The 18,747-nt window shown below is 43.6% G+C and overlaps 1 protein-coding gene across 1 annotated transcript; it reads right to left on the reverse strand.

Moving 5' to 3' along the window:
• Positions 1 to 756: 756 nt before the first annotated feature.
• Positions 757 to 17,255, reverse strand: Uch-l5 (ubiquitin carboxy-terminal hydrolase L5). Its single transcript, XM_077686158.1, has 11 exons — positions 17,113 to 17,255; positions 16,810 to 16,873; positions 16,598 to 16,703; positions 14,151 to 14,276; positions 12,638 to 12,699; positions 8,957 to 9,087; positions 5,636 to 5,702; positions 4,915 to 5,014; positions 4,107 to 4,199; positions 3,373 to 3,471; positions 757 to 845 (listed from the first exon to the last, which is right to left on the reverse strand). Exons 1-11 carry the CDS (start codon positions 17,210 to 17,212, stop codon positions 792 to 794), a joined length of 1,002 nt encoding a protein of 333 aa, XP_077542284.1. The 5' UTR covers positions 17,213 to 17,255; the 3' UTR covers positions 757 to 791.
• Positions 17,256 to 18,747: the final 1,492 nt, after the last annotated feature.

Raw genomic sequence — 18,747 nt, forward strand, 5'->3', positions numbered from 1 at the left:
TTCGAGATTTCGGCGCACGTTAAAGATGCCCAGGTGGTCAAAATTAATCCGGAGCCCTCCACTGCGGCGCACCTCATTGCCCGAGTAGCGTCGGCACGTTAAACCCCATAATCAATCAGAAATTTTGCAGAATTGCAGGATAATAATGTAGTTGTGTCCATTATGTTTTTAAGCCTTATAACTTATTAGAGCAAAACTAATTTGCTTTTTAAATAAAAAAAAGTGTAGCTCTGTTTTAGTGACATTCACATCACAAGCTAAGACATGTGCCAAACCCATATCTGGGTAGCAGTAGCAAACATGGCAGAGCTTAGCAAAAATGTTGTTTACTTTTTTCTGCACATAAAAAGCTATGCAAGGAAAATTTTTGATTTACTGGTATGGTTTAGACACAGTGCCCAACAGCTTGTTATTAAACTTCTTGGTTTGGTGATAGATCACTGCTGTTGAGGCTACTTATTCAGTTCCGAAGCTACTGCGAACATGTTTCCATGAACTCATTCCATCACCAAGTGCCATTTGCATAAATGTCATTTAGTATTCTAGTGTAACACCAAACTAATGTCATTCACTCTAAATGTCATCAGATTTGCCGTGTGACACGGGCACAACTTAGATTGTAAGACGTTTGCGTGCCACACAGGTTACGGAGGAAATGGGTGGCTAAGCATATGCTAAACTAGCAAGTCGCTGATAAAAACACAATCAAAGCCAGGACAAAATGTTGTTGTTTCAAGAAAAGCACCCTCTGGACAGTTTTATGCATGCATCATTACTCAAGGACCACCTTTTTATTGTTTCGTTTTCTCGGCTTGTTTCTTCTTTTCTAGTGCTTTTTCTTTTGCCTGGAAAACAGCAACAGCTCATATCACTTATGTTTCTGTGCACAAAAATAACTTCAAAATCCTTCCACAGTGCAAGTGCGCATGCGGAAACTAGGCAAAGCAATATGCCCAGAACCAGGGAGTTGCATACAATAATACCTAGAAAGGAACCTGGCACTGAAGTCGTCCACCGCAATGGACGTGATGGGCAGAAGTGGATTTGGACTGGCACAAAGAGCTTCCAGAAAGTACTATCGATTAGGTCGTGCAGCCAGTTTCGTTTTCGTCGCGGTCTTACTTGGATGCCTTTGCTAGTGTGGGCAATAATGCGGCGTGTTGGGAATAAGTGTACGAAAATACGTTTTCCTTTGAACTCAACGCCGAACACATGCTGGCACCACGCGGAGTGTAAATGTTTTATAACCAAACTTGCGAGTAAGGCGGGCTGTTATCACTTCACTGAGGCAAAACAAGCATGAAAACGCAAATGACGACGCTATATGCGGCGAATTTACTGCGAATAAGGTGTTGCGTCAGCACTCGCGCGGCAGAGCGTTCGCAGCTGAGGCAAATTTTGAAATGTTTGGGGCAACCAAACTTTTCCTGTGAACACCATTCCTATAGTGTCATAGTGTTCACCCGCCAAACTGGTGGCCGTAGGAACACAGCTAGGTGAATGCACCTGGTACAGGCCGAAATAACTTCTCCAAACGCAAGATTTTTTTTTTAAGCACAAAAACTTTTGGTGCTAATAAAAACCACCAGTGCCGATACAGTTACAAATAATAGTTTTTGAAGTTCCCATCCCATCGTATTCAGCAGCAAATGGTGGGCGTCTGCTTTTTACCTAAACGTGCCATTTTTTTTTCACACAGCACCAGTTTCTAGCAACAAATTTCCTTGTGCACAGTGCAATTTGTAAGCAGTGAACCACGCAATAATGCTTTAATGGTAAAAAAATGCACCTTGTGCAGCCATTGCCACATTTTGAGCCCACACAATCCGGTTCCACTTCTACACATCATTCCAATCAAAGGAGTTCGCATTGACACTAGTGCCAGTTTTCTCTCTAAGTATTTACTGTATGAAACTCTATGCTCAGGACATTTGTGAGTAAATAGCGCGACATGATATATGTAGCAGCAAACCATTTGATGCAACATAAGCAGTATCAGCATGCAATTTTTTCACATTAATTTACAAAATGATAAAATTTGAAAACAAGGGACCCAATTCGTCACGAAAAAAGCCTGTGTGCTACATTTGCTTTTGTTAAAGGATTTTACAGTTTTGAGGTCATAAACCAGCAAGTTGAGGTCACTAACACAATGTTAAAGGCCAACTGCAGCGAAAATTGCAACCTACTGATAACCCTATGTTTGTATTGTTTGCCTAAAGACACTGCAAGGTACAAGGTACGAAATATGACGCCTGAAATATGTACAAGCACACCACAAGCAATCAGCAACAATTGGCCATCTTCAAGTCGAAATCGAGAAAGGGCAGCCATTTTGGCCAGGCGGAAGTGACATTGCAGCTGCCTTGTGTGAGCGGCGCAAGCGTGGAGGAAAGAAAAGTTGAGGAGAGGCCCTGATGCCGCATTTTGGTGAAGCCACTCCTCCGTTTTCAAAGGTCGCCCTTTTTGCTTATTTTGCACCCACACGCCGCCTTCGCTCGCTCTCCTGTTGTCTGCTTCATCTCTGCCTGCCAAACATTGGTTACCGGCTGGGCCGCACAGTGACGTAGGGCCTCAGTGGGCTGGCCTTCAGCACCATTGCTAGGAAGCGGTTGCCAGTGACCTCCCATGAGCGTGAAAAAACCACGACTTCTTCCACACTTCTCCCAATGCACCAGTGACAACCGGGGCCTCTCCTAAGCTTTTCTTTCTTGTATGTGCACAAGAAAGCTTATAGTTCATCTCACAAGCTAGCTGCAGCACTGTGGAGGCTACATTGTTATCAATAGTGCGCCCACTGAGGGCGCCTAATCCGCCGTGAAGGAGGTCCTGAAAGGACACTCCCTTCTCCCCTCTCGGCAAGTGGCACCGCACGGCCCCGGCGCCTTTTGTCGCTTCCTTCGCGGTGAGTTGGGCGCCCTGAGGGGGACAACAATGTAGCCTCCACAGTGCTGCAGCTAGCTTGTGGTATGAACTATAGTCGGCTGGCCGCTTGAGAGGAAGTGTGTACAACGAACGGCCAGAGTGCTGGGCTAGCTGGGATGTCGCATCCACTGCCTGGCTGTTGGCACACTATGCTGGTAGGGGTACTGTCATCTGCTACGGATCTATTGTAAACACACTTGTATCGATCACCTAGGAATTTTCACAGAGCTACCTGCTGCTTGGGTGGTAGTTACGGCACCTTCAGAATAGATCTGGCCAAGGCGAGGTTTCACTGCAGTTGGCCTTTAATTCACCTGTTGCACTTCTGCATATGTAGGCATCAAACTATCAGAATTAGACTGCAAGCTAACTAGCAGTCATGTTATGAGCAAGTGTCAAGCAGAAATCGTGGAACTTTTGGTCCGAGTGTGGCCTGCCTGTACAGACCTTTTCCACTAAGGCCACCAGCTTCTTCTCTTCCGAGAGGATCTTCAGAAGTTCCATGATCAGCGGGAGGTAATTGAACTTCCGTCTTATGTTCTCCACCTGCAACACGGCGGTGAAACTGTTACACAGAATGTTCCCGACAAGGCGGCTGCCACAGCATGTCTGCATGGGCAGTGCTATGCAGAGTTGACATAGCAGTGCACCCCCCCCCCCCCCCCCCCCCCCCATCCATTTTTATCACCCAGTCTTTTCAAAAGTCACGCCTGCTGCACGCTGAATGGAGTGACGACGTGTGTCTCCGCACACCAAGTAAAGACCAAAGCCCAGAGCTTCAAACTACTGGCGCTGGTTCCCCCACCACGTCAGAACAGCACATGCATTCTGCACCCAGCATACAATGCAACAACCCCACACACACCAGGGCTGCCTGGAAATGCCACCTCGTTTCTTTCTCCCACTCGCTGAAGACAAATCTAGTGAAACCTGCGACTAAGTGCCATGACAAAACTTGCATGTGGAAATCCATGAGAAAAACTTGTACCCCATTAATTAGCAGCCAAAGCAAGTCACTAGTGCCAGACCCCCTCATCTGCCAAAAAAGAAATGCCAGGGACAGGTTATGATGCGCCATCCTAGGATGTCCCCCCCCCCCTCGTGTGATTACCTTGCCAGGTCTTATGGGCACCACAATAGGAGTATACTGATAAGTGCAACCTTTCATACATGGTGCTTACCTTGTATCGCTTGCACTTGTTCTCTTCTTCCTGTATGAGCATATGCAACTTGCTGATCTCAGTCTGGATTTCGTCAGTTTCCATTCCACCAGACTAGGGGGGAAAATAAAAATAAAGCACACAGATGCACTTACAGATACTGCACCCCTTCTCTAGTTGCAGCCAGTATCTGTGAGGACAATGCACAATGCGTTAGGCTCTGAGATTTAAGAAAAAAAAATTGGATGCCAAGACTTTACTGCATGGAAGAGTAAACAAATGATCGTGACTGGAATTTTCCACAAACACTCATAGAAATGAGTACATTAGAACCAACGTCATCCCTAGAGCTCTCGCCCAAGGATGCGGGTTTTTTGATGGAACTGAAAAATGAAAATGCCAGTGAGCAGAGATTTTGGCACACATTAAAGATTCCCAAGTGGCCTAAATTGATCCGTATTGCACACCTCCTGGCTGAGTGTAGCATCAATGTGCAAAACCCTCAATTTTTTTTTTACAGCTCTTGCTTTTAACAGCGATGAGCCAAGTCACTGTAATTGTTATGAAGGGCACAAGAAGAAACGACACACTCTCGATATGCCAATACCTCAGCTGCACTTTTATCCCATGATGCAGGCCCCACTACAGCAACAGGCATGTTGCTGTTTCGTTTCCTTTTTTAACTAGCATGAGCATAGTGAGTTGCCAGTAGGTGTATTGTTTTGTCATATAGGCAGTAATAATAACAAAAATATGAAAGGGACAGCCAACCAATTTCTGTGGAGTATATGCTCTCCATCCCAAATGAAAGGGCATGTCTGTAACTCACAGCCAGCTGAGCATTCAGGCTGTCCAACTGTTTCTGGTACAACAGCCTTCTGTCGGTGATCAGGGCCATCAAGTTGAAGTGAATCTCACCTTCGTTGTACCTCGAGAGAGAAAAAAATAAAAAACCAAGAATGTCGACACGATACCACAATGGATCCAGAGAACTACGGTTGCTCCCAACTTGTGAATGGCGTCTTCAGCCTCGCACTAGACTGACTGTGAATAATTTGGTGCAATGCTCATCATCTACACAGGACACCACGTAGTAAGAACGAACAGAAGAGTAAACTTCCAAAAAAAAAGTTGTTGGTCTCAAAAATTTCAAACGATAAACATCACACATGAAATACAAATACCGATGCCAAAAATGACGATACTAATAAGGTAGAAAACGCAACAAGGTTGTGACCTTAATGCTCATTTTACTCTACAGTCAATCAAGAGAAGATTGTTGCACAGCTATCCCTTTCCTAATTGGTGCCTTTAGCAGTAATTCGATAGCTTTGTCAGCAGCAATGTCACCTCTGAAATTACAACCCCATTCCAATCATTCATGCAAACCTTCTGATCTTCCCTTTACACGGACCATGCAGTCAGCAGCACAGAGAATAATTCTTTGTACCCCTTTCCCTCATCTCAACGGAATCACCATGCGCCTAAGCACTGAATTGTGTCACAACAAAGCATCAACATGAGGTACTGCATAAATTCCGACGACTTACTGCTTTATTCTGCCCTCAATCACTGGTCTGACTGTGTCCACCCAGTCTGTGCCTTGAGGAATAGGACCTAGGGTACAAAATAAAAATACACAATGTATACAGAAAGCACTAACATGCTTTAAAAAAGGCCCACTGCAAGGACACATGGCAATGAGGCACCATAAAGGTGCAGAAAAAGTGGTCGACATCTCACTGTAAATTGACTCTGTAAGCATGAGAGACACCAACGCTCTCAATCTCATTTCAAACTCCCCTGACATGGCACGAAATCCCTTCTTTTTAATTCGCTCATGGCATTATAGTGTAGATGGCACCATTATTTTTTTTCATTTTTATATCAATTATCTATTTAGGTTTTTATTTACCTTTAAACAAAGTCAAGTGCAAAAGAAAACGTGTTGCTCCCACCAATAAAATTTGATTAACAGTCCATATTAAGTTCAGCGGCATGAAATGCATCCAACAGAACAATAGTGTATGACACGCTCCGGGCAGAGACAAGAGACAGAGATGAGACGGAGTATTGAGTATTCTGAAGGACTGCTCGCGCTGTTTCACCCTTCTTTGCTTGTCCTTGACTGCACCGTGCCTGTACAGTTATGAACAAATGAAATGCGATAACGAAAATATGAAGCGGAACACACAAATAGCACGATTTCTTTCCATTCAGGTCAGACTGATGCGTGGCTTAATTACGCAAACAAAGTTTGAAAATCTGGCTTCCAAATATACCAAAAGCACGCCATTATAGGACCTACACGAGCAGTACTTTTCAATTAGCATGTTGGGGTTCACATTTTCGTGTTCACAATTTATTTGTCCATGACTGTACATGCACTACCAAGAAGCCCAATAACTTCTTACCGGGCAAGCAAGCCTGCACTAAATGAAGTGTTCATATTTTGTATAAATAAGCCTTATAAGAGATCATCAAGATCGATGAAACTAAGGTTGGAATATGCCTACAATTAAAGTAACACTGAAGTCAAAATACAAGTTGCTCCAGATAGACAGATTAGCAACCCGAATATACCACTGTTACACGTAGCCTTTGTAAAAAAAGGTAGAAAATAGTGAAAACATAAAAACAGGTGATGCCACCACTGGCTGTACCGTGCAAGTGACACCAAAAAAGATTTAAACTGTGTAACTGGAACGTAACTGGAACGTTTTCTACTGTCCTGTTTGAACATCAGAGAACAAAAGGAAAGCTAGAAACTACATGACGGGAGCCCAGCCGATCGATAAGGTAGTGACCTCAAATGCCAAAAAGTTCATATTGGTTTTGAGTGCAATACCTGGTGCAATGCTCAGACAGATAATTGTGTGGCCCTTACACAGTAGTCTGTGCATAGCCACATTTATTATGACCCTATGCGTGCTTTTTTTTTTATTGGCCTCATGGAATCACTGCAAGGAAAATGAGGATGGGACATGCGTTGTTTGATTAGCGATTTCTCAGAAATTAAGGCATCGTTTGGCACCGAATCAACACTGAAATGGCTATGGGAAGGTCACACTTCCATTTAAAATCAATTTATGGGTTGTCTTCAGAGTCCCTTTAACTCTTTCATTACTGTGCCTCAATTTGAACGATATCTTGGGAGCCCCTTTTCATAGCAATCCAGACATTTCTAGAACAGGTAAAGCTATCTGGGGATAGCTCAGAAAATGCCCTTTCATCAAAATTCAGTTTTGTTTTATATTTTGCAACAAAAACGTGATTTTTGACAATCGTTTGCATCACCTGGTAGTGGAAAAGGGGTGTGGTCATGGTGCACCACTGCTACCATAGAAAAAAGCACGCCGGTCATAATTACTCTGCATTAGCATTTGGTTTTTGCTATCAGGGCACGAATGGTGAATCAAAAGATGATTTTCAATCGTTAGGTCTGCACTCTGACAGTAATAATCACTGAAATCAGCTGAAAATATCAAGCAGTGCTTGTTTGCGACATTATTTTAAGATTTTTGGCAGTTTTACTGCCTTTTCACACATTGTTCTAGGTCGTGTTGCATTTCTACTTACCACAAAACCATTTGCAAATATTTTACAACAGTTTCGGTATCGTTTCTGCATTGCAAAATGCATATTTGCCACTACTACGCAGTTACTCAACTACAAGCCCATCTGTAATGTCGCCTTTTGCAGAGTTTCAGTGACGAACTCAATACTTCCCTTTCAACCAGACCCTTTCACAATAAACGTTTATTGCTTCAAAAACGTCCTACCAGCAGAGTGTGCGCTTGCGAGCAGGCATCAATGTCTGCTTTTTTGTTACACCAAACCGGAAATTGACCACTCCACGTTGCGGAGAAAAGAGAAAACTCCCTGGCCTGTGATATATCGAAGGCCGCCGATGAGAATGCCACAAGCTGATGCCCTCTCTGGTAGAGCGCACAGCTTTCGTCGCGCTGTCCACGGTTGAGTTGAGAGGGAATGATTACCTTATTTGCCAGTGTATAAGTCGCGTTTTTTTTCTGAAATTTTCGTTGAAGCATCTTATCCACCGGTACGACATATGTATGTATATATGGTGCGTCTTATCCACCGGTACGACATATGTATGGAATAAATCCGGTATGTGGCGGCCGTGCATGGTTCGCACTCAAAAAAGGTGCCTGTGTGCTGTGTGATGTCAGCGCACATTAAGAGACACAGCTCTAAGGTCTAAATGAATGAATTATTTGTTAGCAAGTCACAGGAAGAAGGCTTCGATGGTTTTGCCTAAATGCCGTCTTAGTATACGTGCCATCTGTGTGTATGAATAAACAAGACTTTGGATGGTATAGATGCACGTGTCTAGCGCTGCTTACTGGGGATGCGTTCAGAGGCGGCGGCCACCGCAACCATGTACTTTCGCCGCACTTTCCAACGAACTGATCCTCTATTAGTTTACCTAATTAACAAGTGTGTTTTGTACACCGGTGCGTCTTATACACCGGTGAACTTGTGTACATTTTTTTTTTTTTTTTTTCAGAAAAACTGTTGCTTTGAGGGGGGTGCGACTTATACAAAAGTGTGACTTATAGACCGAAAAATATAGTATGCACGATTTTTCATCTCGCGTAGCTTCAGTGATAGAGAACGGATTTTTATAATTCTTGCGGGAGGAGATAGCTGGGACTTTACCCCAAAATACATTCCAAGTAGTCAGTGGTAAGTGCTGCAGGGCCCCTTTAAAGTGCGAAAACTGACCGAAAACGCTAAACTCGCAGGCCCCTGGAGATAGGAATGGAAAACTAGATTTACACAGTCCTGAATAATGGGGATGATAAAGCATACAAACAATAGCGGTGCAAAGAAATCAAATTACTAACCAAGATCAATAGGCCCATCTTTCAGACCATCCAGTTCGTAGAGGCGACCATCAATGGGGACATAACCAATAAAGTGGTACACATCATCGTCCTTTGAACTTTGCTTCACGTCAAACTCAAACATCTGCTGCCTGTTGCAAGCAAAAGAGGTGCACTGGTAAGGACAGATTCGTAAGCACTCCATAAGCACTGCAAGCAATCATGCACAAGTGCAAGGGAAGCTGTCATCCTGGCACTCCTTTCTAAATACACGGTGGATTGGAAATGTTCCAGTATTTGCGATTGGCTTTTCAAATTGGGTAAAACTATGCGTATTTAAATAGTCACACATATACACCCAAAAGTAACTTTATTATATAAAAGATATTGCTTTATACTCTGCCTCAGTTTCTTTTTTTAAACATTGCAAAAAAAGAAAAATTTATCATGTTTGGAAATGTAAATCTTCTAGCACTGCTATGATGGGGCCAAAATGTAAAAAAAAAAGATAATATAAACGTCACCAAACAGGCTTTGAAAGCAAAATAAAACAACCTCAGCTAGCCTGTACATAAAGCTCATTAGTTCTCATGCATTTTAGGATTATTACAATTAAAAAATATTGGTGTAAGGCAATGGTGTCTGAAAACTGTTTATGTCCCACCCAGTACATGCCACAATAGACAAAATTTACAACTATTTAGCTGAAATTTGTTGAAAATTCAGCAACACAGGCATTGTTTTTGTATGTAACAATAGAAAGACCACATTTCAAATTTTGTAAAGTTCTGTTTATACCAGTCACTCAATTTGATCTCTACCTCTGTATACAACAAAAACCTGTGCGCAGAAAACACCCAAAAACAGCACTCCATCACTGCTATGCACATAAATAAAAGTACCACTTCCCATCATTTCATAAGCATGCAAAATGCTGTTGCTTGGCATTGTCAAACACGCAGCAAACTTAAAGGGTTCCTGAAAGGCTTTTTGAGCGCACTAAATGAACAAGCGCACTTGTTAGGTAGGGCGGTGAATGTCATCTGAGCCAAGTACAGTAGCCGACCGTTTTTTCAGACTCCAAAAATTCAGACTTGCTGGATATTTCGGACTTTCCCGAAGAGCCACCAGTTGTCCCATAGGAGTAACGTATATGAACAACGGACATTTCAGACAAAATAAGCCAAAAGTTCAATCTTCTGCGACAGAGCCATGGTGCTACTTCAGGACAACGCCATTTTGAATCCTAAGCCACATGGCTGGCTTTGGATTAGATGGAGATTGGCTTGTTTCCCGCTGGGGTAACGAACTTTCATATTGGAGGCCATAATTTTGCATGCAGCCTTCAACAGAAGCAATCTTGAAAGCTGGAAACGAGACATATGTGGCCAGTTTCTTTTCTTTTTGAGACCACTTCTTTTTAGGTACCAGGTGACGCTGATGTATAAGCAACATTATCAACAGGTTTGTCCTGAACCGTTCACGACTTCTTCTGTCTTATTTAAATGAAATAAAGTTAGTTTTTGCAACTCACGGATTTCTCGGACTACTCTTTTTATTGGGACCATTTTTCATTCCCCTCCAGATCCGAAAAATTGGTCGGTGCAACAGAAAGCTCATACTTTCATTGCAAAGTTTATCGCCCCTTTCCCACCCTTTCCTGCGTGTTTTTAGACACCGCAATTTAAACACGTATGTCATTGATTTTCTCATGTGCATCACGAAGCAGAGATCCTGCTATTAGACGGGTTTTTTCTCGCACTTCTGGCGAAAAGAAGCATCGTCTGCTACGTGTCGACGGCTTGCGGTGGCACCTTTGGTATTTAGCGCTTCCTGCAGCACACTCACACTTTTAGTGGCTCTAGCTTACACGCTATCATTTTAAGTGCGAATGCACTTTATAAGCGACCCCAAACCATCCACCGCCGGCGGCGGCGGCGGCGTCGGCGGCGGCGTCCGCAGTCCTCCTCTATATATATAAAAAAAAACAGCATCCGGCGCCAGGTTTCGATCCGAGGACTTTGCGGCCGCAGCGCGACGCTTTACCGACTAAGCCACGGACGCGACGCTGATATCAGTGTTAGTAACGCGCTTTATATCTTTAACGCATTCAAACTACGTCGTCAGCGGCGTGCGTTGGCGACTCAGCGGCGTTATAGCGGCTTGATAACTGCGTGGTGTACACGTGATACTACAAACCCGATGGAAGAGATGGAAGAGAAGGCGGCGAGGCGGTGGGCTGCGGGGGCCGAGCGCAAGCGCCGCAAGCGGGCCGACAACCGTGCATTCGCACTTTCACATTCTCCCCCTCGGGGAAATGCGGGGGAATTTTTTTGTTTACATTTACCTTTTTTACTTTATTGCCCCGTTTCAAAACACGCATGCATCCTGCTTGAGTGTGCTGCTGGTTTGCTCTGTGCCTTACAAGGAAGGCCATTTATCCCGACAGGTAAAGCGGTCCAAACCAGCGCATTTTGTGAATAGGTTCTTTGCCGTGTTAAGATGTCTTTTTGACATGCCGCCAACAGGAATTACTGCAACACTGCAAAACAAGGCTTGACACCGGCGGGGCCACATGCGAGACGGCACTTTCCAGATAAACAGTGTGCACGCTGTGTGAAAGAGAACAAGAGACGTAAGGTCCTTCCCATGCCACTGATAAAGCATTCTTAACCAGTGCATTCATGAATGATCATGAATTTTCCACCACTTTAAATTGTCTTTCTGGCATGCCGCCAATAGCAACCACCACAACGTGCAGTCAGCGGACCCCAAAACCGGAAATGTTTGAGACGTCACCTCTGAGGAGCGAAGCATCAAGGAATGAAACGACCGCACGCCGTCAAAGGACAATGGTGAAAAGAGGAGGAAACGCGCCATGGTGGCAATGTTTGGTTTTTGATTTACAGTTTCTTAGCTAACACTCATCGTTTTAAGAAAGTTCTTAAAGCAGGTGATTACTATTACATTGCTTTATTTGGTTATACGCACCAGCGGAGGGTATTTTAGGACCCCTTTAATACAAAAGCACAGTCCCTGGTTGAAATTAAGGTTTGAGACCAAGTACTACTTACAAATGCGAGTTAATTTATCCTGTGAAAGTGACTTTCGTGCTTAAAGGGGCCATGAAGACAAAACAAAATAAAACATTGCTCAAATCCAAAGAACCAGACTTTGGCAGCTCACTCAGCTCCATTCTAGCCCAGAAAGACCTTCTTTTAAAACAACAAAAAAAGACGGAAGATATATAGAAAAAATTTTGCGCCATAGGGATGTGACGTCATATGGGCCAGCACTAAGAACATAGTTATCAGCCTTTTCACTGGCCGCTAGCATCCAAGCGATACGGTCAAACAGGACTAGAGGCCTCACTACAATGGCCCAGTCATGTTACTTGGCGGTGGCCTAGGTCTGCGGCCGCCAACTGCACAAACAAAATTCTTTGACGGCATAGAGAAATCGCCATGAAGTGGCTGCAGAGTCATCAGTGCTTCCTCTGCTTTCCTTAATATCATAATTTATTTGTTTGAAGTTTGTGATGAAATTGGTGTCACTGTTATCAGGACAAAGCAATCTTTTCAAAAAACCAAACTTGTATTTTGTCTTCATGGCCCTTTTAAAGTGCACAGTGCTAAGCTAGTTGCTTCACCCACTCATCACAAGATAAACAAAGGATTCAGATCTATGCAACATTCAGGTTACCTTGAAAAGCTGTTATGTACTTCTCGTATGACATCCGAGTTGCTCAGAGTAAGGCCTTTCATCTGTAAATAAGCCACAGTACATAAAAGCACAGACAACAGTGCCCCCTTCAGTGATTAACTTAAGCAAGCAACTCCCTGCATTTATATATGCAGGAACCTGGTTCTCAGAATGACAAACAAATCATCGTCACACCTTTGCTCAATGAATGTCTATTACCACTTGCGTATTTTTTGTGAACAATATTTACTTTTCTACTAGCCAGAGACTGTAAAAGGTGATTTTCTTTTTTTCACACGTCCTGAGCACAGTGCGCTTAACTCTTTCGTGACCACGCAATAGGCCATCATTCATGGGTGAACGATGATTTTCAAACTTCCCACAAAAAGTAAAAACGGCGCTCTTTGGCCAACTGGCGCCATCTGGCGTGTTCAATGGAAACCCCTTTTTCAGTTTCGTTGCCGTTTGTTTACATTTCATGTGGGTAGACAGCGTGGAGAGTAAAATTTGAACCCAAGGTAGCAGCGAGTCGGGTGAAAATGGCGTCCTGTTTCACTGCGCGATCTGCAAAGATGGACAGAGGTTTCAGGGTCTTTGGCCACTGCTGCTGCTGCTTTTTTTTACCCCAGCAGTAGTGATGACTCCAGCAACGATGTGGATTCTTCAGATTTTAGTTCTGATGAAGAGTCTCCCATTCAACAGCCTCAGACTTCGACAGCTGCTGCTAGGGAAGGTTCGTTTTTGACTTCGTGCTGTATTTATAAACAAAGCGTACCTAATATCTGACGACTGAGGCATTACTTTCATGTGTAGGGTCTGGACAACGTACGGCATGGATATTTTGCCAAATGCACTGCGCCGTATTGCATTATCCTTTCCAAGATAGCCTGGGGATCGTGCAAAATTAGCGCTGCAGAGCGACATGCGCTGCTTCTCAAGAGCGCTAAATTTTTTTTCTTGTTTTTTACCGCTGCAGTGATAAGGATTTGGGGTGAGAACACAAACAAGCATGCTTGGATGCATATTTTAGAGAGACCAACTGACTCTCGAGTGGCTTCGCGGAGTGGCACAGCCGTCAGGGCCGTTAGGTTGGTGGGCCCGCAAAAATCCATAACTTGGTGTACAACGTTGATGTGCACATTGAACCGTAGCTTAGGAACATAGAAACATTTCGTATATCATAGAATTCCTAAAATAATTTTTAGGCTCAGTAAAATCGCCTATTTGTGTTTTCTGTATACTTTTTTGTGCATTTTTTTGTTTCGTTGAACAATAAACTATCATTAACTACACTTCTCACAAAACTGCTGTTATGTGTTTGAAAGAGAAATCTATAAGCTACAATTTCATGCAAAGCAATGCTAAATGTGTCCAGTAGCTCAAGAGAAAAAAAAAAACACTCAAAATCTGCAATTTTTCCACAGTCACAATAGAGTTAAGTAGCTCGCTAGAAAAGGAAGCATGCCTTGAAAACTCCAGTACCGGGAGCAAGAGTGGAATGAAAGGGATTTACCGTAGCATCGAAGCTCTGGCAGAAATCTTTGAACGAGTTCAACGTCTCGCCCAAAGTGATGTCGGGATGCTTGACATTAAGTAGAACACTCAGTATAGCCTGCGTGGCACATGCATTGTTGATCACCTATCAGGAGAGAAGAAATGCGATACAATTGTTGCTCACAACAGATGCTAGAAGACAGAAGGACATTGCAGATGGTTTAAAAATGTGCCAGTGGCATAAGTGATGGGCTAGTTGGTAAAGCATGTCTTACGAAAAAACCGCGTGCAAACGAACGGGACATCTGGCATAAGCATTTTTACAAATCTCACAATGCAGCTTATGCTTTTATAGTGATGGATAAGTATTTGCATCTAAAAATTACTGATACAAGCGTTCATATTAAGGACGTTTAGAAATTACGTTGCTACAAGATTATATAGATTATATGCATTAAAAAAAAACCTGAAATTTCTTGCACTGCTGAAGTTGTCTAATTTGTTTTGGCACTAAAGATTAGTGATATAAATGCCTATAAACCAAGTTAAGGATTTTTAGGAATTTCATCATAACAAAGCTCAATGAACCATACCTCGTCTGAATAAGTTTTCAAATCCCTCAATACACTGTAAGCGCATAGAGTTAAGGAAGTAGTTTTGGCATCTGAAAATTACTTGTATGTGTATGAGTATGTATGTATGTGTATGTGTATGATATGATTCACTTCATAAAGATGCCAAGATGACGTCCTGCAGTTACGGCTGTCAAACGTTGGTTGGAAACAATCTTAAATCAATATTACTATAATTTATAAAAGATACAATTTTTATTCTCTAATAAAAACTATATATCAAATATAAATTCTTGTTCTCCTCAACATCTGTACGCACATTTGTGTGTGGCGGAAACTTGGCCATGTGGCTGCATTATTTGCATCATAGCACGTCATTCAGCAGAAGCATCCTTCTAAGACTTTTAAGAAGATTATTGGTAAGAATTGACGGGGTCGGGAATTCCTAGCGAAAATATTGCAGTCACAAATGTCATTTTATACATATTCTGTGACCTTACTCCCCTCTGTCTCGTATTACCCTCGACTATCAATGTGCGATCAAAGATAGCCTTTTGGCAGAGATTACCTGCAGACAACAAGAGAGAAAGAAAGACATCAACCTAATGGTGACTAAGCCCTCATTCCCACAGCCGTTTTTCACCCCGTCACCTCACCGTCTTCCGTCATGGAAGCCGTTTTTCGGCCGATTTCTCGCCGAAAACGGTGCGACGGTGACGGGAGGTCGAGCTCTACGTTTCCGTCACGTCAACGTGACGGGACCATGCCCCGCGCTAAACCAGCTAATCAGAAAACAAATTTTTACGGCTAAATTTAGCGAAAAGTGAGCACAAACCATTTTCTTTACTTTTCAGATTAAAAACGCTCAATTCTAGGCTAAACTGATCACTAGGCAGACGACCCTGTAATCTGACGGAAAGCTCCCGTGTAGATCCAGTCTGAACACTTCTCCGTTCCGTCAACGTCGCTTTTTGTTGACGTGACGGTGCCGTGACGGAGAAGGTGACGGCTGTGTGAATGAGGGCTAACTCTGCCACTATAGTTGCCTGCTCATGTTTTTCGGATGACACCATACTAGCAATTAAATGCACTTCCAACAAAGAAATAAAAAAAGAATGCAGAAATCAAAGGAAACGAATGCTAGCTTTCCAAGTGCCCATTTGAAACTGGACACACTACAGTGAAGAAATGCAGTACGTGTGCAGAACAAAGGTACCAACTTAATTAGCAGTAATTTTATGGTCAGAAAAGTGGAGTAACCAAAAATAATTCGTTGGTAGGCTCAACTGCCGTGACATGGTTCGGAGGTACGGCTTAAGCGAAGTCAAGTGATTTATTAAAGCAGTTGCACCCGCAAAACTAAAAAAAAAAAAAATCTGGAAGCAAACCTGGCTCGTTATGAATCACCAAGAACGGTGAAATTTGTTTTAACTGCTACAAATGTTTCTTCGTCAAACGCACCGATGAAGCGTTTCCAACGAAACGTCCGTCGATAATACGGTGTTCGATAAACTGTCCGGAACCCACGGCAAGATACTTTGCAACCACAATGCAATAGCACTAAATTAATGTTCAAAACGAGCTAAAAAATGAGAGCCCAGAATGTGCCGCATTCTCTTCAACGCGACATAACTAGCGCAAAACGCCCACAACAGCGACAGGATGTCAACAGTGACAGAGGGAGACTATTTGATGTCATCTGGATCTCGCAGGGTTTTTGTTTGTTTGTTTGTCTTTCCTCTTTCTCTGTCTCTTCTGTGCGCTAGATCCAGTTACCACGTGTCGACTGAATTGCCGGCTACTGATTGGTATAAAGGGCCCGCTGATTTATGCATGCAAATATGAATGTATAAACGAAATAGGGCGCGAACAACATTCACTGCAGACGACCAACCTGTTTCGCAAAGAAAATTTTGTCCAGGCGATTGTCTTGCACAATGGAGCCGCTGGGTTCATCATTCCTGTACCACTTGAAAAGGAATATAAGGCCGTGGACAGGCCTGTGACGAATGGGGGAAAATAAGCAAAAAAAAAGCACGAGTGTCACTTAATATTGTCAATTACTTGTGGGGTGGCCGGCATGCAAAAAGTAGTGAAGATACTCACTTGAGCTTATCAAAACTCTCGCGATCCAAGCTCCAAAGCTCTTCAACTTGAACTCCCTTTACACCTGCAATAACAATAAACTAACCTTATCACAAATCAAGTACTTCACGCCAAATGAACCCCCCACACCCCAAATTTCACGAAAAAAAAAAAAAAGATGCGCTGTAAACAGACAGCATGAGAATACACAATCGGTACACAAGAACTCCTAAAAGTACTGTTAAATTTCGAAGTTCCGAATTTTGCAGCAGTTCGTTCTAAGCAGACATAATAAAACATAGCTTGTGTCAGTACATTACGCACCAAATCCTTTAATTAACTCGGTAAAGACTCCAGGATCACTTTCAATCAGACACCAATCACCAGCACTGCCTGTGCTCGACGCCATTTCTAAATGACGCATAGCCCAACGCCGCCTGCAGGCGGCGTCAGACTCTCTGAGCGGCGTTGTCTTCCGGCGTTGTCTCTGAAGCGCGTCTTCCGGTTCCAGGACGCCGCGGCGCCAAATTCAAGCGGGAGGGCACGGTGTTGTCGCACGCCGCACGTCGAAACGCGCCGTCGGCAGCGAGAAGCGTCGTCGCCGCCTATCGTATCGCGATAAATAAATGCGAACGCAGGTCTCGAGGCATTTGGCGCATTTAACTCAGCCTATCGACGAACATCTGATCTGACGATATGTCAAATTTCGAGATGCGCTGCGTATGGTACGCTGCGTGTGGCCAGGCTAATCGGCCCTAGCATGAGCCAGCATTGATTAAAAAAATTAATCCGATTAGTCGACAGGCATTATTCAATTGATTGATCGGTTGGTGCCAAAAACTACATTTTGAGTTCGAAGGCTTTTTTTTTTTTTTGCTATGGGGTCTTCCCCGCGGAAGAGACAATCACATACATCGTCTATGTGTGTGGTTACCCAGATGGCGAGCTAAGCAGATCCTCGCGTGGTAAATGTGGCTGGCATATGGTGGCTGGACCTCAAAGAAGCAAACGCGAAGCCTCTCGTCGTTGCCACTTCAAACGCGTGGTTTTAATTATTGTATTATACGAGCGTGTAAGGTGACAGCGTGAGATATAATCTGGAAGCTTGATTTCTGGTTTAATGCGTTCGAGAGATTAAATGGCAATAAGTTTCATCGCAATTAACGCATTAACCGAACAATCTGTATGGTAATGTATCACTCGCCCACCTCTAGTTAAATTTCATCACTTGATACCATGGAGGAAATAAAAGTAGAAAAAAAAGTATTCTTTCCTCCATGCTTGATACCATCGACGTTCTTGGCTTTCCACTGTATCCTGCAGACTCCCCAATGCAAGCACGATATTGTCATCCTTTGTCTTGCTTGTCCTGTCTTTATATGATGGAGATATTCCGTTACACGTATACGTTGTGTAAGAGAAATAGAGTTGTGGTAAAGGCCCGTTCACACAAGCGACGAAGCGACGCGACGAAGCGATGAAATCGAAAGCGATCGCCACCTTTGCTGTTCACACTTGCACGCGACACCGAGCGACGGCGATGACGATTTTTTGCTTTTCTTGTTATTGTCTCGCGCTCGGAGTGAAACTTCGCGGGAGTTTCGCCGGAGCGGTGAGCGGGCGTGGGCAGACCTGTTGCGCTTGCGGTGTCTGCGTGGTGTCGTACGTGCAACCACGAATGTGACGGACACAAGGGAGCGCTTCGTAGAGGCGGTGCGGCAGTTCCCATCCTGTATGACAAGACCCACACTGAGTTCAAAGACAAGCAAGCCAAAATGAACCGTGGGATATCATTGGCACTGAGTCCGCGCTACCGGTGAGTGTGCTTCCGGTGAAGGACCACTGGGTGGAGATTGTAAAGACAACACAAAGTGGCCCCTTTTTGAAGTCGTGAACAGCTTTCTCAAGGATGCGCCGTACGCGAAAAAGTAAATGGTTATCAACTTATGCTAGGGAGAA

The sequence above is a fragment of the Haemaphysalis longicornis genome, unplaced genomic scaffold (genome assembly GCF_048455015.1).
Source record: "Haemaphysalis longicornis isolate Haplotype H1 unplaced genomic scaffold, Haemaphysalis longicornis Haplotype H1 scaffold_1, whole genome shotgun sequence".
In the NCBI taxonomy this organism is placed as follows: Eukaryota; Metazoa; Arthropoda; class Arachnida; order Ixodida; family Ixodidae; genus Haemaphysalis; species Haemaphysalis longicornis.